Raw genomic sequence first — 26,323 nt, 5'->3', positions numbered from 1 at the left:
CCAAGCCTTAAGTCATTTGAAAAGTACAACATATTTTTTTTAATGTTTATTTATTTTGATAGAGAGACAGGGGTTGGGGGAAGGGCAGAAAGAAAGGGAGAATCTCAAGCAGGCTCTGCGCTGTCAACATAGCCCAATGTGGGGCTTGATCTCACAAACCATGAGATCATGACGTGAGCTGAAATCAAAGAGTTGGTTGCTCAACTGACTGAGCCACCCAAGCATCCTGCTACATATTTTCTTCTATATAAACATAACATAATCTTCTATATTTCATATTCATTGTAATAGATGATGATAATGAAATAAAGAGAAGATTAAATGGTCAGAAAGCTGCTTTGCCCTGGACTGTTGCATTCCAAGATGATACCATTGGGATCATTGGTGTAGGGAAAGCAAGAGAGCTATTATTATAAAACCTATTTAGAAAAAAATCTTTAAGAGATTTAAAATCTTCTATTTAGAAACTTCCAGGATAGTACCATAATTGATCACCCGTATACTGATCAATAGGAATGGTAAGAGAAATAATAGGTCCAATGGGTTTTTTTTGTTTTTGTTTTTGTTCAAGTTTATTTATTTATTTTGAGAGAGGCAGAGCACGAGTGGGGTAGGGGCAGAGAGAGAGAGGGAAAATTCCAAGCAGGCTCTGTGTGATGCAGAGCCCGATGCAGGGCCTGAATTTACAAAATTGTGAGATCATGATCTGAGCCAAAATCAAGAGTCAGATGCTTAACTGACTGAGCCACTCAGACACCCCACAGGCCCAACATCATTTTTGAGGACTCACCTCCTTAGTACCAGAATGACTCCTCGAGTAGTTGATTTGACTGATTCAGCAGAAAAGTGCCCATTGGTAACATTCTCTACATTTGGGTTCCTTCAGAATTATCTCTGAGATTGTGGGGTGATTGTGGAGGTGATTGTGGGGGTGGGAGGGTAGACCCAAGGTTGGAGAAGTGTGTTAAGAATACAAAAACTTGGGGGACCCCTGGGGGGCTCAGTCAGTTAAGCATCTGATTCTTGACTTCAGCTCAGGTCATGATCTCAATGGTTTGTGGGTTTGAGGCCACATCAGGCTCTGTGCTAACATTGCAGAGTCTGCTTGAGATTCTTGCTCTCCTTCTGCCCTTCCCCCACTGGCACGCATGCTCTCTCTCTCAAAATAAATAAACTTAAAAAAATAATAAAAGAATACAAATACTTGATAACTTATGATGAGATTGTCAGAAGTTCTCTGTCCTGTTGGATTGAGTAACCATGGTTATATTAGGCTTTTTGTTCTTTCCATTTTTTCTAGTGATATAAATTCCATGCCACCCATATTAGTTGCCTGAAGGCTCCATTTGCTAATAGTCACTGCCACAAATTTCACTGTGAATTCCTAGATCTTAACAGCCTATGTAATTTCTATTTCTCAGTGGCCACCCTGGGTGACTCTTAACAATTCAATCTCTGCTTGAGAGCCTCATTTTTTGAGGCTTAGAATGGAGATTAGCAGAAATCTCTGGTCTCAAGCTATATTCTAGTAGCAGCACTTTTCAACAGGAGACATCTTCTGGTTTGTGGGTTGGCTTCAGAAAAGCACATGGGTCATTCACCCCAACCCACTCTTGATACTGTCCATGGTACTGATTCCTCTCAGCTTCTGCTGAACTAATAGCAATTATATATTTCTAGTCCTTTAAAATATTATCAGGGGCACCTGGGTGGCTCAGTCAGTTAGGCGTCTGACTTCAGCTCAGGTCATGATCTCACGGTCTGTGAGTTCAAGCCCCGCATCAGGCTCTGTGCTGACAGCTCAGAGCCTGGAGCCTGTTTCAGATTCTGTGTCTCCCTCTTTCTCTCTCCTCCCCTTCTCATGCTCTGTCTCTCTCTTCTTAAGAGTGAATAAATGTTAAAAAAAATTTTTTTTTAATATTAGCTATATTATAAAGTAGTAAGATAATTAATTGGGTCAAATACAGCACAGTTTTAAGCACAGGACTTGCTTAGTAGGGCTCTGTTGCTAGCGTTTTAAATAACTATTTAGTTTATTTTTTAATTTCTAATGTTTATTTATTTTTGAGAGAGAGAGAGGGAGAGAGAGCAGGAGAGTGGCAGAGAGAGAGGGACACACAGAACTCAAAGCAGGTTCCAGGCTCTGCATTGTCAGCACAGAGCCTGATGTGGGCTCAAACTCATGAATTGAGATTATCACCTGAGCAGAAGTTGGATGCTTAACCACCTGAGCCACCCAGGTACCCCAATAACTATTTACTTTTTAAATAACTATCTTAAATTTCCTCATCTTTAAAATTGGGATTCTGATAATTAAAAAAAAAATTTTTTTTTAATGTTTATTTTTGAGACAGGGAGCACAAGCAGGGGAGGGGCAGAGAAAGAGGGAAACACAGAAACCGAAGCAGGCTTCCCAATGTGGGGCTGGAACTCAAAAACCACGAGATCATGACCTGAGCCATATTCAGGGGCCCCTGGGTGGCTCAGTCGGTTAAGTGCGCAACTCTTGATTTCAGCTCAGGTCATGATCTCATGGTTTGTGGTTTCAAGCCCTGCATCAGGCTCCGTGCTGACGGTGTGGAGTCTGCTTGGGATTCCGTCTCCCACTCTCTTTCAAAATAAATAAATAAAAACAAACATTAAAAAAAAAATTTTTAAGTACATTATTCAGTGATCTTTTAATAAATGTATCCCATTAAATAGAGGTGAAATTCAACAAATGAGTAAAAAGGGTACTGCCTCATGGGCATCTTGGGTATCAAACTGTCCCACAAGCCTGAACCATGTTCCTTGACCCACCGCCTGTTGCAGGAATGTCTACTGTGCTGCTGGAGCCCTTAGCACCCAGCCAGTGCCTTGGAAATGCAGATTACTATGGTGCTTATTTGCTGTCCCCAACTCTCCCAGAACCAGAGTCCCACTGATGCTATAGTTCCTCCAAGTGGACATGTAAGGGTGACTTTAGGGGATGTGCTAATCAACAGTGAGTAGCTGCAGCCAAATGCCAGTACCATTGCTAGGGAAACCACTTCTCATGCCACATTTAGGCCCTCTGGCTGAGCAGCAAGCAGCAGGGGAGGCTTATAGGCTCAAAACAGCACAGGTTCCCAGGGATGCCTATTCAGGAATCTCAGGGTCACGGGAGGCCCATGAGAGGCCTAGGCCAGTCCTCTTGGGTTCACAGCAACTAATGACAATGGCAGTGTATAGAAGGCAGGAATTTGTGTGGTGAGAGAAGGGTATGTGGCGAGGGGGGTGGACACTTAGCAATTAGAATGGATGTAAGACCAGGGTCTGAAGGTTTCCTGCTATGCTGAATATTAATAGTTTGTTAGATCATGGGGCAGTACTGGGTCAAAAATGGGTACACTTTGGGGCACCTGGGTGGCTCAGTCGATTAAGAATCCGACTTCAGCTCAGGTCATGATCTCAAGGTCCATGGCTCAGAGCCTGGAGCCTGCTTAGGATTCTGTGTCTCCCTCTCTATCTGTCCCTCCCCTGCTCATGCTCTGTCTCTCTGTCTCTCTCAAAAATACATAAACATTAAAAACAATTTAAAAAACATGGGAGTACACTTGGAGGAGGAAGGGCCTCGGGGTATTGGCTATTTACCTACTAGTAGGGAAGTACTTTCTTTCAAGATGTTTTTAACTAAGTAAAGCTGTTTTAGCCCTTAAAAGGACCTAAACGCAGAAATCCAGAAGGCCCTCAGGAAGGACCGGAAGTTAGAACCAACAAGCCACTGATCTACATAGCTCTCTCTCCATCTATCATCTCTGCCTTTCTTAGTAAGATCACACACTATCCTTAGTATGCTAGCTTTTCTGCTTCCAAGTTTACCTACAACAGCTTCAGCCACAAAAAAAGATGGGCTTTCTTTTCCTCAGCCCAATTTCAATTCTCCATCTGGGCCAGCTTGAGTCATATTCTGTGTACAGCCATCACAGGTAACACAGCAGCCAGAAACATGACACTATCAATGTGGGTTTCTGGCTGAGGAGTCATTACAAACTGAGAAAAAGCTAGAAAAGTAGACGAATGTGAAGGACCTTGTAGGTCTTGAAGTGGGGGATAAGGATATGTTGTTCTGCAAGAGACAGACAGCCATTTCACTAAATGACATGAAGAATACAAAAAGCAAATCTGAAGACAGGGACGAATATAATATTTGGATATATGAACAAGTTTAATTACCTGCTATACCATCCAGATAGAAATATGTGACAAATAGATGGAAACAAGGTTCATAAACTTAGGACACAGACAGGCATTTTTAGACCACGTTAGGTTTAGACATTCTCCAGACTGAACTATTTTTTAACATTTAAAATAAAACTTTTTTATCCAACAAAACAATGTATTAAAATTGACTTTCAGAAATGCCCAGATTATTTTTTAAACATGATTTAATTTTTTTTTTACGTTTCTTTAAATGTCAAGTTATCTTTGGAAAATTTATCCAAAATAAATTGATTAAAATAACCAAAATAAATTGCTCTAAATGGATATTCATCAAGATACCTTTCTCTAAGCCCTTATGTTTCTACCTTCCCTTTAAATTGAATGTATGAAGTATCTTTTAAGTGGGAATTCTCAAAAATATTCTGGAGAAAAAATTATGAATTAAACACCCATAAATTCTTCTTCATTTCTGTTATAGTGTAGCAATTTATCATCTAACCCACAGTGGTCTATCAACTGAGTCAGGCTGAGTTTCTTGTTCTCCTCGCACAGAGCCGACTGCAACTCGTAAAGCAATAGCTGGCTACAGCTTCTCCATTTCCGTATTAACAACTGCAACTGAGACAGGTCGTTCTGAAATAGGAAAAAAATAAAATAAATAAAGATATGTCAATAGCTAGATACTTCAACATTTTAACGTACTTTTTTAACATACTTAATGAAAGTTGTTAAATTAGTCGACTGAGTAGGTTTAAGGGGTAATATACTTGGTCAGGATTGGGACTTCTAACTCAAGCAAAAGTAGGATGGTTTTAAGTAGAATGGTTACAATGTCAACTCAGGTTGAGTTCCATTTTGCTTGGTCCAAGCTCTAGACCATCCTTACTTACCCTCAGGGACAAATCAAATCATGAAGTAGGACAAAACTATGTAGAGAAGCAACAATATAGGTTAACAAAACAAAACAAAACCTTTATTACAGCTGTACTTTAAAAAAAAATGAAAATATTCAACTTAATATAAATATAAATTAAAACCCAAGTAGTTATATTTAGTAAAACCCTAAAAATTCAAGACCGCAAATAAGACACACTATCCTACCACTTACTCCACATTGCCGGGAAGGAGGAGGAACTACGTACGTACCTGTGAGTGATCCAGGTAAGTAAAGGTTATCTTCTTCCAAGTGCCCAACTTCTATGGAATTCAACCTATCTGGGCTGAAGTCTAAAATCTAATTTATATTTGTTGTTTTTAGCAAACAAAATACCTGGAGCATTTTAACAATTTGGAAGAACACAAGATTATTACTAAAAATATTTTTTATTGTACTCTGTGGCCCAATTTTAGCTTTTATAATCATTCACTGGCAGCTGTCCCTTCTGTTGCCGTTGTACTTGCATCTATCTTTTGGTACTAATACTTCCTACAGGCTGGAAACTAGAGAGAAAAGCTTCTACTATGTATTAAATGAGAGCTGGCAATTTTTAGAGTTGCACCTGGTGTTGAGAGACCTACTCTCCTCTAAATCTATGACTAACATTTGGGTTACAGTTGTGGGAAGCCAGGTTTCTGGATATTTGGCTTACTGCTCATTGTGCTAAAATAAACTTATTTTCTCTTTGAAATTACTTATCATTTATCTAAAAATTAAAACAAAAAAGAAATGGTTCTGAAATTATTCTCACCTTTGATCTATACATTTTAACCAGTTTTAGCCTCCGAAGAAGGTCTTCTTTCTCCTCAATCTGCTTCACCAATTTTGCTCTTTCTTCACTTAATCCTTGTTTGGGAAGATCCTCATTCACAAAGCCACTTTGGAGATCATTTCGTGACTCAGTGTCAAGTGATTGAGATTCACTTGCACTGATATTTTTGAAGGTATTTTTCAAATATGTACTTTCTTCAAATTCATTGTCTGTGTGTTTAAAATTTTCCTGAAATTCCAAACAGTTTTCTTCTGTTGAAGATGCTGGTTTCTTGGAAAAAGTCTGATCATTCCCTTCATTCTCTACTTTAAGACGTTTTACCACACTATCACAGGAATTAAATGAAGATCTTGTTTTCCTTAATCGTTCTCTAAGTGTTGCACTCATAGGCTGGAAAAAAGCACAAAACCTTAATCAAGAGAAACATTCTCGTATAAGTAAATCAACTAGAAATAAATACCTTACAATAGGAGACACCACTAGATGGCTTTATATCTCCATATATCTAACCATCACAAAATGTCTTTAATTCCTGCAAGCCCCATTAATTTCATTCTTTTCATTTTAGCAAAGTCAGCACCCTTCTAAAATAGTGTTGAGACACTTATCCCGTTCTTCACAAACATTTGTTCAGCAACTAGCACGTGCCTGACACTAATGAGTGCTTCTTAAGGAAAAGACCTAGATCCTGCCGCCAAAGACCTTCAGAATACTGCAGATTCAAACTTCCTCAGTTTGGAATTTTGTAATAACCTGATCTGAAACTAAATGAAAATAATTGATTCAAGATGAAAATCGGGGGGGGGGGGAGGGCAGGGAGTCAAACCCATTAGCTAAGAATAAAAACCTGAAATTGTTTAATAGTTACTAAAATACCTACTTCTTGATCTACACATTATGTAAATTAACAACCTCCAGTAGAATTAAACCCACTACTGGCCCAATGCCTAGAAATAATGACTAGCTCCACTCAGAGAAGTAAGATACTCGTACTTGTTTTCTTGAACTACTTGTACAGGGAGAGGGTGCATTGGCACAGTCCCGTGGAGTGCTAGGTGAAATCACAGCCGAGTAGGATGGGCTTTCCATCTTGAAAATGAAATCTTGGTTTACCTCTAAAAAAAAAAAAAAAAAAAAACCAGAACGTAAATAAAATTAACCCACACCTTTATATACTCAGTTTTTGTAAAAGAACTTATTGTTGTACATATAACAGCCGCAAGTAGGCCAGCAACTATTTCACTTAGTTGTGATTCATTCTTAGGCTTTTTACAGTTTTCCATTTACCTTCCTGAATAAGACTACTAGTTTTTTTCGGGGCAAATTAACAAGCATCTCGTGTAAACACTCTCCATCTTCAAATCTGCCGTGTGGGGGCTGGGGAGAACAACCACCTTGGAATTCTTCAGGAATTCTTTAATTTCTTACACCACCTTTACCATGAAAGGAAATAGAACTGAAATCTTGACTCGGAAAACATAATCAACCAGGTCACACTACCTTAAACCCTAAAAAACTCTGTGACCAGAAACCATGCCTGAGGAACAGCAACACAAACGCAGATAAATACACGTCTGTGTCAAGTAGCAATTAAACCCTGAAAGGGAGTTGGCCTAAGTTTGTTTCCTCAAACAAAGGCATCAATTTTACTGGGGGCTGAGGACAGGGAGGAGTTTCTTCCTTCCTCCCACCACAGCAGAAAACCCACACTAACCCTGGAAAGATCTCAGGTCAGAGGATGGGTCGAGGAGGGGTTGAGAGGTCCCCTGACCGCGGAAAGGGAGTTCTACTCGACTCCACAACCGACGCCGAAGCAGCCCCGCTCTGCCACATTCGCTGCTGCCGGCACGCCACCTCCCTTCGCCTTCCCCCAGAGGAGAAAATGCGCGCCGCCGCGGCCGCAGCCTGTCCCGTCCCAGGGGCGGGGCCTCACGGGAGGCGGAAGAGACGCGCGATTGGCCAGAATGACCGACGCGTTCAGTTTTGCGCGGTCTAGCGTCCAAGAAGGGTGGGCCTGCATGCGTGCGCGCGCGCGGCCACGAGCGCCCGTGAAGGGGTGGTGACTGAGCTGGGCCTCGCGGAGCCGACAGAGGCGCGTGATTGGCCCGGTCGGAGGACGCTCGCAGCTCTGCTCCGCCCAACGCCAAAGAGCTGTGGCCTTGTGCGCGCGTGGCCGCGAGCCTCCGCAGGCGTCGGGGGTGGGCCCGGCTGAGCTTGGGAAGACTGACGGCTTCCGAGCGGGGCGGGAGGGGGCCCGTGCTTCTTTCCCGGGCGTCCTGTCCCTCCTCTTTCCTGGCCTCGCCTTCTTTTCCAGCTTCCTGGTTTTTTGGTGTTGTGAAGTACGTCTGAGCGTCCCCCCGACACCGCCCGCCCATTTTCCTGCTTCTCGATGGTGTCCGCCCTCGCTCACCACAGCAATGGTCCTTCCTCAGACGGGGCGGGAGGAAAAGCCGCAGAGCCGGCTGTGGGTTAAATTCAAGGCTGTAAGCCCTCCTGAGGCAGAGACCACAAAAGAGCAGCGCTGGGTTACGCGGCCGGTTGAGAACCAAACATGTTAGAAATCTCTCCAAGAGGCCCGGCGGATGCAGTTGAGCTAATTTCCAGCCTTTGCTGCCGCCAACGGCGGTTCTGTCGTAGGTTTTCTACTGAAAACCTCAATTTTTAAATTCTTTAGCTTGGCTTCCAGTCTGGTCAAATCTGTGAGAATGTAGCCCCTTTGGGCTATGCGGGAAGCAGACCAATCACTAAGTAAGTTTGTGTTGGTCCAGAATTCAGATGTTTTGAGGCAGGGATGGCCCTTGCTGAACACTGGGCAGCGCATTCCTCTAAAATAACCCTCAGGGGCGCCTGGGTGGCTGGGGTTGGTTAAGCATCCGGCTTTGGCTCAGGTCATGATTTCCCAGTTCGTGAGTTCGAGCCGCGTGTCCGGCTGTCAGCGTTTCCAATCTCTCTCTCAAGATAAATAAAAAATTAAAATAACCTTCCTGCAGGTGCCTGCCTGGCTCAGTGGGAAGAGCACGGGACTCTCGGGACTCTTGATCTCGGGCTGGTGAGTTTGAGCCCCACGTTGGGCACAAAGGTTACTATTAAAAAATAAAACATTAAAAAAATAACCCTCACTTCCTGGTGGTGGTGTTCTGTTGCTGTGCAACAGCAAAGTTAAATAAATTGGGTGGAGCACTGGGTTTGGGGAAAGACAATTAGTAATTTCTGAGTCACATGGGAGTTGGGAACTTTTAAGGAGCTAGTGTTTTCAACCCTAATGAACGGCCATTGTGAATGTTGACACTGTCTCTCTTTACAAATGGCTCATAATGGCTTACAAGTAGCCAGGACCCCAACGAATTAACTGAGTCCTAAGCGGTTAAATATAGAACCTGAAGACAACCCAGTGCAGTGATTAAGGATATAAACCTTGGAGGCAAATTGCCTAGGTTCAACTCCTGACATTGTTTTATGTGCTTGGTAAGGTAGTTGTCTCTGTGCCTTGGCTTCCTTATCTGTAAAATAGGCACAATAGCACCGCCCTCCTAGGGACTGGAGAATTAAATGAGAATTCATGACAGGGGAAGCACTCACTAGTTGTGATTTTATATATGCAACTGTAGTCACCATTCCCTCATATAAAGGTATGTGTCATAGGGGCGCCTGGGTGGCTCATTCGGTGAAGTGTCAGACTCTCGGTTTCTCACCCGGTTCATGAGTCCAGGCCCCAGATCAGGCTCTCGGCCGACAGCAGACGGCCTGCTTTTGAGTCTTTCTCTCTCTCTCTGTCTCTCTCTCTCCCTCCCTCCTTCCCTCCCTCCCTCCGTCGCTCTGTGCCCCTCCCCCACTCATTTTCTCTCGCTCTCACTCTCTTTCAAAATAAATACACTTAAAGGTATGCATCACATAATTCTTTCACCCTTTCACTTATCGCCCCCAAAAGACCAGATTTATTTTATTTTATTTTTTTAATTTTTTTTTAACGTTTATTTATTTTTGAGGCAGAGAGCGACAGAGCATGAACGGGGGAGGGTCAGAGAGAGAGGGAAACACAGAATCTGAAACAGGCTCCCGGCTCTGAGCTGTCAGCACAGAGCCTGACGCGGGGCTGGAACTCACGGACCGCGGGATCATGACCTGAGCCGAAGTCAGACCTTAACCAACTGAGCCACCCAGGCGCCCCAAGGCCAGATTTTTTTTGAAGATGCTGTCATCTATAAGATCCTACGTAATTTAAGCCAAAAATAGCAGAAAATGTGGTGCCTCCGTATATAATTAATAATACATATTCCACTTCTTCTAAATTTTTCAAAAACTATGTAAATTAACCTCAAGGAAGTTACAAAATGAAAGGGAGAACTCATGATTTTCTGATACAGGTGTTATTCACCTCACCAAGCCACAGGTCTGTCTGTACATTTATTTCTCTCTTTACTCATCCATTGGCATCAGTTACACTGAAAAAAGCAGAATGATTTGTCCTGACACCAGAAGCACAATGCAGACTCTGCATATTCTTTATACCTTGGGGCATAAGGTTGGGTTGTTTTTATGATTCTCTAAAATCAGCTGCTCCAAAATCCTTTTATCATGACAGCCTAAGCTCAGAGCTGCGTTTTTCCTGGCTGCATAAAGGAAAACAACACCTTGCCTTGCAAATGTTCTGACTTGCTTATTATGTGAACTGGTATATTAAATGGGATTGTTTTGGCCAGGTTTTCAAAGAACTTCAGAATAAGTGCTCAGGAAAACCTGTATTTCAGAAATGCGCATTTGTTGACCTACATCTCTGACTTCCATGTACTGTTAGAACTGAACGATCTTCCCAGGGTTAAGTTTGGTATTTTACTTAACTCTCGTGACATTCCCAAATAGAAACATACCTTCCATTTTCAACTTTGTGTAGAGGGTCTGGAATATAGCCCCTCATAGTTTTCATTATACCTTTACATAAGGCCTAGCAAACACTTCCGTGTCTTTAGGAGCCCGAAATCTATTGGCTCCTAAGGGGTTTGTTGTTTGTGACACAGGACATTGTATGTTGCTTGAAACTTTTCAGGCTGGGAAAAATACAGCCCTAGAGAGCCAGAAGGCAAGGACTTCTGCCTGACTCTGCCATAGAGAATAATTTGAACAATAGAATTCAATGATAATAGTAATTAATACTAACCTAAGGCAGTATGTTTCTCTGTGTTTTTAAATTTCTCCAATACCCAAGGCTACTGTTAGCTACTTTGTTATTCACCAGGGAGTGGTAAAATGCTCCTTCCAGTTCTTGTCTGTGATTATTGTCAGTGGGATGATGACATAGGCCTAAAAATCTTTATGAGGGTTTTTTATTCATTTTTTAATAGCAAGAAAAAAATAGTCTCCCTTTCTCCATATAAACACACACGCACACACACGTACACACACATACACACACACGTTTAAGCCACAATTTAAAATTTCATTTTCTGGATTTATTTTTTAAATTCTTGGCTGTAGCATTATTTTAAAAATCTTAACAGGGTGACCTAAATTCCATTCCACTGACTTTTGTGTATTAACACAATTTTTTATATCATGCAGATATAGCTAGTGTCCATAGATATTTTTTTAACAATGAAAAATATACATTTTTAAAACCAGGATTAAAATCCATTTGGGTGAGATATTGTGTAAAATCCACACGATTAAATTGATTTATATTGTGCATTAGGGCAGGTTAAACAAAATTTAATATACATTTGTAACACTCAGATAAAGTCTACTAAATTCTCTTAACTAGCTTTCAGTATTTCTTCTGACATTTGTATATAAGTAGAAAATCTTCAAAAACTCTCCTGTATGTTTCTCTTGCCATGAATTTGATTCTCATAGATTTATCCATGGTAAAGATGTGTTTTAGTGCTCTGTTATCTTACAAATTTCCCTTTGCGTAACTGACAAACTATTTCTATTTCTTTTCTCTATTACTGAAAGATCTCATATGGAATTCTATAATATGTAATTGATGGACTTTCTAAAAAAAAATTTTTAACGTTCATTTATTTTGAGAGAGAGACAGAGTGTGATCAGGGGAGGGGCAGAGAGAGAGGGAGACAGAATCTGAAGCAGGTTCCAGGCTCTGAGCTGTCAGCACAGAGCCCAACGTGGGGCTCAAACTCACGAACCATGAGATCGTGACCTGAGCCGAAGTTGCGTGCTTAACCAACTGAGCCACCCAGGTGCCCCAAACCGATTTTTTTTTTCACCCTCAAGATGAAAGAGCCCTTGACTTAGCTAGCTATTAGGCATGCCTGAGAGGTTGCCTTACTGAGTAGGATGGCTACTTAGAGCAGGAAAATATGGGGAGGGGCAGTACCATTAGTGTGATAAAAACTTGTCCACTGCAAGACTAGAAAACTCATCTGGTAACTAATATTGAGGGTAGGATACTGAACAAGAACCTTACAGAGCTCCTTTCACCTGAAGTTCCTGTCTTATTTTATTAGATCTGGCATTTTGTCAAGTTCGTTAGAGACTAAAGAAGCAAAAGTGTCTGTGATTCACTGTTGTTACTGGGGTGTGTTCTCTTGGAGAAGAATAGAGTGATTCAGGTTAGATTAATAATGGTGAGGAAGGGGGTAGATAGTGTGTGGGTGGGAGGGTCGTGGCAGAGGAGTTAAGACTGTGGAAAGGTAATGGTAATAAAAGTATAGCTAAAGGCCACATTTTTTTCTCAGATCCTTTATTAACTCAAATGTTACTGCTGCATTCATTTCGAGGAAAAAAGGCATTAGATGTCAGCAAATCCTTAAGCAACAGAACATGTCTTATAATCATCCTTAACTACCTGAAGTTTGAGAGATAACAACTCCCAAGATAATTTCACAGTATTGAAATCTGTTTGAAGTGCTGGCAAAGAAGTCAATGCATTTTGCTATCCTTGCTTCTCGTTACTGTTTCAGTCTTTTTATATTAAAAGCTTTTATATTAAAAGCTTTCTTCTTGATGATATTTTTTAGATGGAGAAGCAAGACTGTCTAATTGTACCAGGAAAATAAGGAGTTAAGAGATCATTCTACCATGTTCTAGGATGCTATTGATTTTTTTTTTCATCTGCTCTTCTAACCCCTTGGCAAACTTTGATGATAGATATAGTAGTAGAGAAAATCTGTGAGTCAGCCTACAACCAGAAATGTTCTGGTCCAATTCATGATCTGAAAGCTAGTTTGAAACTTCATCCCTTTCCCACCATTCCCAAAGGCTACATAAAATGCCTTAGATTTTCATCATGGGCCTTATGAGCAGTACCAAACTCATTGAACGCAGAGCACCTGGCACAGAGGTCTAAATCCCCAGGGAGGATCCACTGGAAAGACATTATCAAAGATGGGGGAGGTGGCTTGAGCAAAGGCAACTCTTCCTTGATTCTCTCTCTTCCACCTCCAAGACATCCTCATGCCCATGTCCCCCACGCCATACCTAACTTGTCAGTGACCTCAGCATTACCCAGATCTCCACTCTGTCACACCTCTGTGGCCACCAAAAAATAATGCGTGAAACTTGATGATGATGCTGGTGACCCTCACCTGGCAAATGGTACCACCATTTTTTAATAGTGAAAATATGTGTTTCCCATGAATAGGATCTTGGAAAAGAAGCATCAAATATAGCTACATTAATCCTGACCTGATCCTCCAAGACTCCACCCATCTATTTAAACTTCATTAACCCAAAATTAAGACAATAGTTTTCCTTCAACAATGAGCACCTTTAACTCAAACTCTTGCCAAACCTCCCACCTCCCCAAGTTTTCCCCTTATGTGCCACTCTAGTTACTACTATCACAGCTTTCAAGTACCTACATCATCTCAGTTATTTTTCCCTTTTCAATGTAAGTGACTGGCTCTGAGTCAAATTATCCTTTTTTTAGAGCCATTTACAAACTTTTCCTTTATCTTTTTTTTTTTTTTAATCAAGAGAATGTTACTCAACTGTTTTCCAGTAGTCCATAGTACATGGAAATGATGGCTTAGTTTGCACTGTTTACCCTCTTCCTTACACTGTGTTATAACTTGTGAATCTATGCCTTTCTGTGAGTGCTGGATATTGAAAACTCAACCTCTATGTTACCAAAGGTCTACTGTGAGTAGAATTCATACCAAATACACAGATAACACTGACCAGCAGACACGGTCTTCTTAGACTTTTGAAAGCCTGTCATTTGGCAGATAGCATATCATGATACCAAAGAACACAGGTTTGGGTTTTGGAAAGCAGGCAACTAATCACGTCCACATTTGTTAAGCAAATTCCTATGAGACTATGAATTATAAGCTGCCCGTAGGATTTTTAAAAACAAAAAAGCATTACTATAGGTTGCCATTTTCTGAAATGCTTTCCTAGCGTAACTCTGGGCCGTTGAAATAGGGCATTTTAAACCTGCACATACAAGTTTAAGATTTTTGTAAAACTGCCAAATCTTTAATATAACAATAATTAACATAAAGCTTGTGCAATTAAGCTGCCCCAAAAGGAATGAGTTTGAATCTTTGGCAAGATGTTCCTCTTTTTTAAAAAGCAGCTTTACCAGTACATATTATCTTCACTCAGAGCTGTTTCCCTTAGTTTTGTAGGTATGTGAAGCTGACTTTGTTTCATGCCAATAAGTGTCTATAGGGATAACAGTTTATTTTCAGTCACTATTTTTCGGAATGAATCAATCCTAACCAAACCAATTTTATCCCCCAATATAATCTGCTATGAATATTTTCATTTTTATAGTTTGAAAGAATCAGACTTGCTGATCCCCTTAACCTAAAGAGAATTCTTCTGTGCTGAAAATGTGATTAAGCTCCCAAAAGAAACTCTATGAAGAGCATTCATTTCAGAAAAAGATATCCACAGATATCAAACAGTAGATGTGGTAGGCCAGTACCTGAAGTGACTTGATTTTAAGGAGTGAAAATGGCATATTATTACAGATTTGAAAGACTACATCTTAGGATTATGGGAAGTAATGGGAGTACAAATCTTCCTCTACTTATAATGGAGTTATATTCTGATAAACTCATTGTAAAGTGAAAATATCGTTCAGTTGAAAATACATTTAATACACCTAACCTACTGAACATGCTAGCAGCCTAGCCTATTTTAAATGTGCCAAAACACTTACATTAGCTTACAGTTGGGCAAGATCATCTATTTCATAAGTATTGGATATCTCGTCTAATGTATTGAATACTGTACTGAATGAAAGGGAAAAACAGAATGGTTGTATGGGTACAGAATGGTCTTAAGTGTGTGGGTTGTTTCCCCTCGTGATCACATGGCTGACCGGGAGCTGTGGCTGCCTGCTGCTGCTTAGCATCAGGAGAGAGTAGGGATCACAATTCAAAATTCAAAGTACAGTTTCTATTGAATGCATATTACTTTTGCACCATCATAAAGTTGAGAAATCTTAAGTTGAACCATCCTAAGTCTGTACTTACAAAGCTAAAACTGAACATTTGCATACTAATTACAGCTCTGAAGGCAAACCTTATAAACCCATCAATAACTGCTCAAGCTAAGATTATAGGAAGCTTTCCCCAGTCACTATGTTCATAACTGAACTCGTGGTCAAGAGTTCAAAATTCAGTGCCAGGAATTCTGTAGGAGAAGAAAGAATGAGAGGGGAAAGGAGGAAGGGAGACATCTTTACTATATGTTTCTTGCTTTTAAGGAGAACAAAACCTGTGTTTTAAAACACTATTTTTTATAACATTACTGATTACTAGGCTTATGTATGCCATACTACAAGTTATTTTGCAGATTTAACCTGGGTTTTGAGGTCCACATAGCTCCAACACCACGAAAACTGGGCACACTAGTGAGGCTATATTCTGAGAAAATCATGATTTCTTCCTTAATGAGAAATGCGTACCTCACGTTCTTTAAGACCTTTGATACAATTGAATAAAAAGGATTATAGAAGTTCAAGACTCCATGATTAATGAAGATGTAAACATGCGTTATAGATATACCTACACTTTCTTACGATGGGTGCAATATCATAATAACAGGTTAGACCTGAGTATATCTTATAAATTAGATAAGCTGCATTTTATAGAAGGTAAAATTTTAACTGAATAAGGCTGTAAAGCCACAGACCTAACTTCATTTGTCTTTAGCATGCCAAACCTTCTCTTTGTTGAATTTTGTTGTTGTGTGCAGTGAATTGGGGATGAGATGGGCTGTGGTCACAAATTGGGAAGGTGAGGTTTCTTCAACATGGCATAATCATGGGTTGTCAGTTCAAATTGGAGAAAATGGGAAAGTCATTTGGGATTTTTGTGTGAATACAAGTTTCGGTAAGTACAATGATACACATTGACATTTACAATGGTTTTTCTCAGATTCATTCATCCTGCTGGAAATATGACGCAGCAGGAGATTCCATACAAATGGAATCAGAGCAGCAGAGTTCTTTACGGACCCCGCTACTAACAACGTACTATGTGACTTTGGCAGATTCAGTGAAATCTTAGGGTTTCAGTTTTCTCATCTATGAATTGTAGAGAGAAGAGTGATCTTTTCTAGCTCTGAGTTTTTCTAATTACAGTTTGGGCACATTTTGGTTCGCCTGAGATTACCAGTTTCGACCATTACTTAGTTCATAGACAGTTAAAGTTACATGTAGAATTCCCTGTAGAAACAACCATTAATATGGCGCTATGGAAGATGTGCTAGGTGCTAAAGATAGAAAAGTAAATACATTTTTTTTAGGAGTTAACAAAGAAAATTGGACATATCAGTATTTATCACATAGATTCAATCAGTATGAACCCTGGGAAAATTTGTTACATGGAGGATTCTTTTTCTTCAATGACCTTTCCTTCCTCTCAGCAGCCTTCCCATGTCATTAAAATCCCAGTCTCCCAAGCCCTGCACTTCAGGCTAGCTCCCCCTACCTGCCACTTGCCATCACAGGACACACTCCTGGTTACTCTGCTTTTACTGTCATCTTCTGGAATTCATGCCCTTACTTTTATTAACGTTTGATGCTTACCAGAGGTGCTCAGTAAGTATGTTTTGAGTGGATAAATTTAATGATAAATGATTAATCAGTAGCTCAAAAGGTGAAAATCCCAAACAAAGTAAAAAAAGAGAGTTATAGTGTGGCAATCTAATAGAGTAAGGGATGGGGATGGGAGAATATTAACAGCAGGCAGAACTGTCACTGTGCCCTTTAAATTACTGATGGGGGCTGGTTACCAGAAAGACCAAGCCATGATTAGAAGCTTGGAATTCTCAGGCACCTCCCTCTCCCCCAACGACTTCTCTTGAGGGGAGAGGGGCTAAAAGCTGAATTAATAATTGATCATGTCTATGTGAGGAAGCCTCCATAAAATCCCAACAGTATTGGGTTCGAAGAGCTTCCAGGTTGGTGAACACATCCACGTACCAGGAGGGTGATATACCCCAGTTCTACAGGGACAGAAGCTCCTGTGCTCAGGACCCTCCCAGACCTCACCCAATGCATCTCTTAGTCTGGCTGTTCATCTGCATCCCTTATCATGTCCTTTAATAAACTGGTAAACACAAGTAAGTGTTTCCCTGAGTTCTGAGAGCTGCTATAGCAAATAATTGAATCCAAGGGGTAGGAGGTCACAGGAACCTCTACTTTGTAGCCAAGTTGGACAGAGGTTTGGGTAACCTGGGAACCTACAACTTATGACTGGCATCTGTAGTAGGAAACAGTCTCATGAAATTGAGCCTTTCACTTGTGAGATCTGATGCTATTTCCAGGCAGATGGTGTCAGAATTGAGTTAAATTGTAGGACCCAGCTGGTGACACAGAGAATTGCTTAGTGTGGGAAACAAAACCTTGCATTTGGTGACCAGAGGTGTCAGAAGTGTTGCAAGCACAGTAAAGGAGACGCACAGGAGGCAAGATTGCATTTTTTTAACATCCATATTATCCAGCAATTCCACTTCTTGGTATATACCCCAAAGAATTGAAAGCAGAGACTCAAACAGATATTTATATACCAGCATATTTATATACCAACATTACTCATTACAACCAAAAGGTGGAAACAACCCAAACATCTATCAGCAGATGAATGGATAAGCAAAATGTGGTTTCCGCATACAAATGCAATACTATCCAACCTTAAAATACAATGCTAAAGAAATAAGCCAGGCAAAATCGGTCACAACTTCCCAGCTTCATCCTCAACCACTTTGCAGCACACACCCTGCACACAGGCCTTCTCTAATCATGTACTTGCAGTTGCCAAAACAGACCAGACTCCTCATCATCTTGCTTGGTCTTTCTGCCTGGAAGACACAGGCACAACATGTGCATGTGCATGTGCATCCGTACAAATACACTTTGAGCAGCCTAATTCCTCCTCTCACCTCAAGACTAGAATCAAGGGTCAAAATCCCCAGCCTCTCTCACTTCCTTCCCAGTGGCCCATGTTCTTTTATTCCCCTCCCCATCCTCACCTTCTAGCTGGTTAATTGCCCTTCCTTTTTCACGGCACCCTGTAGCTGTGAAATAATACATATTTTTACCATTAGTTATTTGATCTCTATATCCCCGGCACCTGCATAAGACTGAGCAGATTTTTGGGGTTCAATTGGGAGATAAAGTGCTAAGGGCACAGGGAAAGTGCTAAGGGAATTCTGAGAAGGTTGAGTCAAGGAAGGCTTCATAGGGGGAAAAATGGTATTCGAGCTATATTTCATCTTCTTTACAAAAATCCTTAAAGAATCTTCCTTCTTGCTTTTCAGTCAACATTTTTTTTTACAACTAATTCTATAAAATACATTCTATAAGTATATAAACCTGATTACAGTGTACAGATAACACCTTGAGTAATAGAGTGATAGATTTATGATTGAGAAATTTTTTTGTTCTGTTTTGTTGTTTTTTGACAGAGGGGAGGAGGAGAGGGAGAGAGAAAGAATCTTAAGCAGGCTCCACGCCCAGTACAGAGCCTGATTCCGGGCTCTATCTCAGGACCATAAGATCATGACTGGAGCCAAAATCAAGAGTTGGATGCTTAACCAACTAAGGCATCCTAGCACCCCCAACTGAGTAGTTTTTAAACACCTTATTGACAGACTTAAAAAATGGGTTATTATTTTCTACTCGTTGCTGTATATTGGGTTATAAAAAACTAATCACAGTGTAGCGGTTAAAAGAATAGACAGTGGGGGCGCTGAGTGGCTTATTCAGTTAAGCATCCAATTTTGGTTCAAGTCACATCTCCCAGTTTGTGAGTTACAGCCCTGCTTTGGGTGCGCTCGAGCCCCATTTCCGGTGAGTGCGAGCCCCCTGTGAGGTAAGCCCCACTTCTCTCTCTCTCTTTCTCTCTCTGCCCCTCACTCACTTGTGCCCTCTCTTTCTCACACACACACAAAAAAAAAAAAAAAAAAAAAAGAGGAAGAGGAGGAAGAGGAAGAAGAGGAAGGAGAGGGAGAGGAAGGAGAGGAAGGAGGAGGAAGGAGGAGGAAGAGGAGGAGAAGAGGAGACATTGGAGTCAGATATACCTGGATTTAAATCTCAACTCTGCCCTTATAAACTGATAGCAATGATAATCTCACCAAAAGTGTTTCTTTATATATCGAATGGGGTAATAATATCTACTCTATTAAATATGATGATACAGGTAAAGTTTAATATGGAACTTGCCAGATAGTAACTCTCTACATAATGGTGATGAAGGTGGTGGCACTGGTGGTGAATACCTTAAAGCTGAGGATGGAGAAAAGTGGCAGGGAGGTACAAGATTGCTGCTTGATCATAGAACTTTTCTCATCTCTCATTTAGACAAGTTTTTTCAGATTGTTCTCCAGTAAAACAGTGGTGTCCTATGAGCTGGTTCAAGGTGTTTTACAGGTAAGATCAAAATTAGGGTGATCTTTTCTAAATTTGCAGAAAAAAAATAAAATAAGAAATAAGATGTTTCCAATTATAATTTTTTTCTGTATACACTTCTTAAAACTTTTGTGTCTGCTAATGGATAACAGATAACAAATGAATAGGTAGCAAATGAATATTAAGAAGAAACATCAGTAAACTGATTTAAGTTTATTCAACATTCACCAAATACTTGTTTTATAAAAGGTTTTTTTGTTTTTTTTGCGGGGGGGAGGGGGGAAGACTTTGGTCGTTTGTTAGTATTATAGCTCTTAGTTCATATGACAAAATGAAATATGGCTTTATTTCATTCTGTTCCACAAAGAGCACCATGTCATCCGCATGCTTGACCACTTACAGAAGCACGTGGTCTGCTATTACCAGCATCCCATTGTCTGAAGCGTTAGTGTCCTGGGTTTTAAGGCACCCTTAAGACTTTACTGAAATATCCTTGGAGAACCTCACTGTTCATCTCCTAACCCCCTCTTATATTAGAGGAACACTGCCTTACAAATACAGAATTTTTAAAAAGCTGAAATCTTGGTTGCTGCATATTTCTGTTACTTGTGGCACATGCTATGAATGGATCAGTACTTCTGTATCTCCTAGAGTCACTCTATACGAAGATGCCCTAAAGAGTGAGTGAGAAGAAATGGGAAACAGAGGAAACATGTCCTGCTTTATCCCATGCTGTATGCTAGTCATCCCCAAGAAGAGAGAACCATGCTGTTCAGAGCTAATGATTGAACAAGGTGGCTGCTCAAACTTTGGGAAACACGAATGACTACATCTTGACTCATCTTTCCTGTCAGAAATCCTGAGGCTCAGAGTAACTTATCGATTGTTTGTTTTTGATAAGTAGGTAAGTCTAGCACATTTCTGCGTGTTGACTGGCATGACCAGTTTCTAAGGACTTGAGGAACCCAATCTGCTATATAGCTTTGGGCAGTCCTCATCATATGGTGTGGCTCAGTGTTACTTTATGTTTACTCTGTTAAGTCTCCCATGTTAATTCAGAGGCATGGAAGAAAAGAGTTCGGAAATTTCATTATCTAGACCTAAGTAGAATGGTGTAAAGAACATGGCAAGAACTCTGAGACCCAAGTCTGTGCTTCTCCGGATACTTCAAACTGCTGAAGGCCTGGATGAACACTTATGTTTGAGTCAATTTCACTTTTGCAAGTAATGCTTCACATTTAAGGACCATCACCATAAAAAATTTCATTATTTATATTTTTATTAATTGCTTATCTCAAGTGCCGACTTTATTGCTGTGAAGTGAATCTAAAAACCCTAATAAAAATTGGGAATAGTGATCTCTCTTCCTAAGGCTTCTGTATCCAGACCACAGTTGGATATATAGGAAAAGTTTAATGGTTGGCCTTTAGCCAACTAAATTTCTCAGTAATTTTAGAACCCTCTTGGAAGAATTTCCTGGAAAACTCTTATTGTAGGTATCTGAGCCATGATATTGCTAAATAGGCCACAGACATAGCCTTTAGTCCACAAAATCACAATATACTCTATCAACTTTGAGCTTAAGGAATTAGAATCTTACTATTTTTTTATTCCTATACAAAGAAATCAAATGAGGAAGGGTATAAGAAGAACAACCAAAATGGGTTTACTACAGGAGTACAGTGCTGTTTTAGCACTTGATAATCAACACAGTTCACCATATTGGCCCTCCCAAAAAATTATATGCCCATCTAAATAGAGGGTTGGAGTGCCTGGGTGGCTCAGTTGGTTAAGCTTCCAACTCTTGATTTTGGCTCAGGCCATGATCTCACAGTTGTGGGATCAAACCCTGTGCACTGGGTGTGGAGCCTGTGTAAGACCCTGTCTCTACCTTTCTTTCTGCCCCTCCCCTGCTCATGCACGCTATCTCTCTCTCTCTCTCTCTCTCTCTCTCTCTCTCTCTCTCTCTGTCTCTGTCTCTCTCTCTCTCTCACACACACACACACACACACACACACACACACAAAGTACATGGTTAATAAAAAGCATTTGATAAAGTTCAACATTAATTCAGGCTAAATAAAAGCAAATATTTAACAACTTATTTAATAAAGTATTTAATTTAAAAACTATGATAAATATAATGGTGAAATGTTGAAAACTTTTCCTTTAAAATTGAGAATAGCAAGGATGCTCACTCTTATCACTTATATTCATTGTACTGAATGATAATGTAATTCTTATTACAAAGTATAAGGCAAAAAAAATATAGGACTGGAAAGGAAAAAACCAAACTCACTATTTGCAGATGATATGATTAACTATACAGAAAACCCAAAAGAATCTACAAATAAATTATTCTAAATAATATGAGAATATAGTGAGATGAAATACTACACTTAAAGTAGTAAAACAATCTATTAAACTTTTAATAGAAAATGAAATTTTAAAAAAACTTTTTCTAATAGCATCAAAAACATTAATACGTATGAAAGACATAAAACCTCTACACAAAGGGGCTCCTGGGTGGCTCAGTCAGTTAACTGTCTGACTTCGGCTCAGGTCATGATCCCACAGTTCATGGGGTTAAGCCCCGCGTCAGGCTCTGTGCTGACAGCTCAGAGCCTGGACCCTGCTTTGGATTCTGTGTCTCCCTCTCGCTCTGCTCCTCCCCCACTCATGCTCTGTCTCTGTCTCTCTCTCAAAAGTAAATAAACATTAAAAAAAAAAAAAAACCTCTACACAAAAAACTATAAAATGTATAGAGTATAAAATTAAGGGACATATAAACTCTGTTTATAAAACATATAAGCATATAAACTGTAAACGTTAAAACATATCAACTGTATGTTTATAAAGAACATAACCTATAAAATACATACAACTATACCACATTATTGTAAGAAATCATAGACCTAAATAAATGGAGGCATAGACAAGGCTCCTGAATTGGAAGACTACATTTTAAAGATGTTGATTTCCCTCAAATTGGTATATGGATTTTGTGCAATTTCAGTTTTTAAAAATTCTAGTTTGTATGAACATTTAAAAATGTTTGTATATATGTGTGTGTTTGGCAGGCTGATTCTGAAATTTAAATGAAAATGTAAAGGCCCAAGAACAGCCAAGAAGCATTGAAAAAAGAAAAAGAAGAATGACTTGTTCTCCTAGTTATCTTGATTTATAGGCAGTGTCGAATTGGAGCAAGGAGAGATGAATAACAGGGAAATAGAGTCCAAAAAAATATGGATGTAGAAGAGACTTGATCTATGATAAAGACAGCACTAAAGAGAAATGGTAGGAAGAATGATCTTTTTAAGTAAAGAGTACTAGGTCAACTGGATAGCCATGTGGGAAAAAACTAAATTTGACCCCTAACTCATACCATTCACAAAAATCAGTTCCAAATGTGAAAGGTTCAAAAATAACAATTTAGGAGACTTACAAGAGAGGATATCTTTATGACCTTGGGAAATAGAAAGGTTTCTTATATAAGAGATAAAACACACTGATCATTAAGGAAAAAATTAAGTGTTCAGTTTATAAAAAAAAAAATTTAAGACTGAAACAGATGCCACAGATTGGGAGAAGTTATTTCCAAAATATATAACTGATAATATCAAGGAAATTAATATGAAAAAGACAAACAATCCCCATTTAGAAACACCCACCTGGGTGGCTCAGTCAGTTAAGCATCTGACTTGATTTCAGCTCAAAGCTGTGGGATCAAACCCCCATGTCTGACTCTGTCCTGAGTGTGCAACCTGCTTAAGATTCTCTCCCTCTCTCTCTTCCTCTGTCTCTCCCCCAACTTGTGCACACATGTGCATACGTGCACGCATGATGTGCACACGTGCGCTCCCTCTCTCTCCCAAAAAATAAATAAAATAATTAAATAAAAACGGCCATGAAACTTGAACAGGCTCTTCACCAAAGGGTATATCCAAATGGCCAATAAATACACAAAAAGGTAGGAAACCTCATTAGTAATCAGGGAAATTAAAAATAAAGCCACAATAAGATACTACTGTAGACCCACCAAAATAGCAAAACTGAAAAAGCCTGACAATAGCAAGTGTTTGTGTGGATCTAGAACAGCTGAAGCTCTTACACACTGCTAGTGGGAGTGTAAACTCCTGGGGAATATCTGGAATTAGGTACTAAAGTTAAAAGTGAACATACCCTATCACCCAGTAAACATGTTCCTAGGTGTAGATCCAGCAGGAATTTTGTGCACATGTTCACCAAAAGCATGTATAAGAATATCTGTAGCAGCATTTTTCAGGATAGTCAAAGTCTGAAGCATTTTAAATGTCAGTATATAAATAACATGTAATATATTCATACAACAGAAAGCTGCACAGCAATAAAAATGAATTACACATGACAATGTGGATGGATCTCATAAACATAGTGTTGAGCAAAAGAAGTTATACACAAAAGATACATATCAAATAATTCCATTTTAATTTCAAAAATAGACAAAATTAATTTGTGGTACTACAAGTTCCTGAAAAGTAGACTTGCTGAGGGCTGGCAATGAATGTTCTATTTGTTGCCCTAGATGGTGTATATTTACTTTGTGATTGTTCATTAAGCTTCTATATTTATAATTTGTGTACCTTTCTGTATGCGTGTTATTTTTTTAAAGCCATGAAAACAAAAGACAAGCAGCCCATGAATCAATTGCTTTCCTTTCATGTTCCAAGATTTACTTCTTTCTTGAATTCAGAAGTTTTAAGGTAGCAACAGGCATTTCTACATAGAAGCTACATTATACATACTTATTGAATTAAAAAATTATTTACTAATACTTTATTTTTTAGAACACTTTTCGGTTTACAGAAAGTACGGAGTTCCCATACATGTCCTCACCTTCTCTCCTGACCAACCACAGTTTTTCTATTATTAGCATCTTACATCATTAGTGTGATATCTTTGTTATAATTGTGAGCCAATATTGATACATTATCATTAACTAAAATCCATACTTTACATTAGGGCTCATTCTTTGTGATGTGCATTATATGGGTTTGGACGAATATGTAAAGACATGTATCCACCAATACAGTAGAATTTAGTTTACATTGGTATTTAGTTTAATTAGCTTGATACAGTTTCTGTAATGATTATTCTTTCCCATTGCTGATTGATTTTTGTCTTCTTTATAACTATAGCTATTTCCCACGGAGGATGTAAGTTTCTTTTTATGTCATTAGCCATGGGTTTAAGTTAAGTAACATCAAGTTAAGGATTTATGGCCAAGTACTGGGCAAAAGAAGTTGCTTCCTAGGCCTGAAATTTCAGAGATAGCCTACCTTGCATTTGTCTTTGGCAGTTAGAAGATATGTCAATATTCCAGTGAAATATTCTATTATAATGTTTCAGGGAGGACTTTCTTGGGCCAACCACCTTCAGCCCCCACACTGAAGATCTCTGAGTCATGCTGTGAATCATCACAAGACTCAAGACAGGATGTGCAAGTTCTTACTCCTGGCACAGTCATCTCAAAAGGCTTGGTATACCTTAATATGTGAATATTGACCATATTCAGCCTGAAGACGGTCTGGACAGCAGATTTTTCCTCCACTCCTCCCCCCATTCCTCAGGGAAGCACCTCAGAAATGACTAACATCATGACAGGAAAGGTAGATAACTGTTCTCACCTGCCTTAGCTTACAAAGAAGCACGTAGTAGTGGTTTCTTATAAGTACTCAGGACTAACGGAGAAAATCTAATGACTGTACTTTGGTCATAGAGTGAACTTTGTTGGATGTGTAATCATGAGCACTGGATTAGAGATAAACCCACTTTTTAGTTGTTGAAAAGAACAACATACTGGGAGCGTTGGTTATATATTAGAATAAGAGAAAGCAGATATATTTGGATATGTTCAAAAAGACCAACATGTCATATTAACACAATTCATAAATAGAACTAATGAAATCCAGTCAAGAGTAACATCAGAGGCAGCTCAAAGTTGTCATGAGGCAAGATGAGCTTACCAACATTTAAACCAGGTTATGTAAAAAATAAAACCATTGTTTTTTTCCTCCCTTTTTTATTGTTTCAAGTTTTTATTTAAATTACAGCATACAACATAATATGTTGGTTAACATACAGCATAATATTAGTTTCAGGAGTAGGATGTAGTGATTCATCACTACATACAATATCCAGTGCTCATCACAAGTGCCCTCCTTAATACCCATCACCCATTTGACCCAACTGCCCCCCACCTTCCCTCCAGCAACCCTCAGTTTGTTCACTATAGTTAAGAGTCTCTTTTATGGTTTGCTTCTCCCCACCAACCATGTTCATCTGTTTTGTTTCTTAAATTCCACATATGAGCGAAATCATATAGTTTTTGTCTTTCTCCTACTGACTTCACTTAGCATAATACCCTCTAGGTTCATCCACATTGTTGCAAATGGCAAGATTTCATTCTTTTTCATGGCTAAGTAATATTCCAGTGTGTGTGTGTGTGTGTGTGTGTGTGTGTGTGTGTACACAAATACCCATTGTTAAACATTTTAACATCTATTTGTATGCTACAAACATGATGATGATTGCTTATTCAATAAAACAGTGCCTTTAACAGCTATAT

At 39.5% G+C, this 26,323-nt stretch overlaps 1 protein-coding gene and 1 long non-coding RNA gene across 2 annotated transcripts; one reads left to right on the top strand and one right to left on the bottom strand.

Annotated features, from left to right (window-relative positions):
- Positions 1 to 4,165: 4,165 nt before the first annotated feature.
- Positions 4,166 to 7,809, bottom strand: SFR1 (SWI5 dependent homologous recombination repair protein 1). Its single transcript, XM_007080306.3, has 4 exons — positions 7,606 to 7,809; positions 6,885 to 7,006; positions 5,871 to 6,281; positions 4,166 to 4,815 (listed from the first exon to the last, which is right to left on the bottom strand). The coding sequence occupies exons 2-4, from the start codon at positions 6,978 to 6,980 to the stop codon at positions 4,624 to 4,626; spliced, it is 699 nt and encodes a 232-aa protein (XP_007080368.1). The 5' UTR covers positions 6,981 to 7,006; positions 7,606 to 7,809; the 3' UTR covers positions 4,166 to 4,623.
- Positions 7,810 to 8,081: 272 nt separating this feature from the next.
- Positions 8,082 to 25,802, top strand: LOC122231880. Its single transcript, XR_006209156.1, has 5 exons — positions 8,082 to 8,230; positions 8,882 to 8,940; positions 19,669 to 19,737; positions 20,368 to 20,620; positions 25,105 to 25,802. It is a non-coding gene; the product is annotated as an uncharacterized LOC122231880 (long non-coding RNA).
- The last annotated feature ends 521 nt before the right edge of the window (positions 25,803 to 26,323 follow it).

This window comes from Panthera tigris, chromosome D2 (assembly GCF_018350195.1).
Source record: "Panthera tigris isolate Pti1 chromosome D2, P.tigris_Pti1_mat1.1, whole genome shotgun sequence".
NCBI lineage: Eukaryota > Metazoa > Chordata > Mammalia > Carnivora > Felidae > Panthera > Panthera tigris.
Note: the sequence above shows the minus strand (reverse complement) of the source record. Positions and strands in the feature narration are given on the sequence as shown.

Coding starts and splice junctions, on each gene's coding strand:
- SFR1 (XM_007080306.3), bottom strand. CDS start 6,980: ATGGAAAGCCCATCCTACTCGGCTGTGATTTCACCTAGCACTCCACGG. Junction 6,282..6,884: donor CAAGTAGTTCAAGAAAACAA/GTACGAGTATCT, acceptor GCTTTTTTCCAG/CCTATGAGTGCAACACTTAG. Junction 4,816..5,870: donor TTAAAATGTATAGATCAAAG/GTGAGAATAATT, acceptor TTCCTATTTCAG/AACGACCTGTCTCAGTTGCA.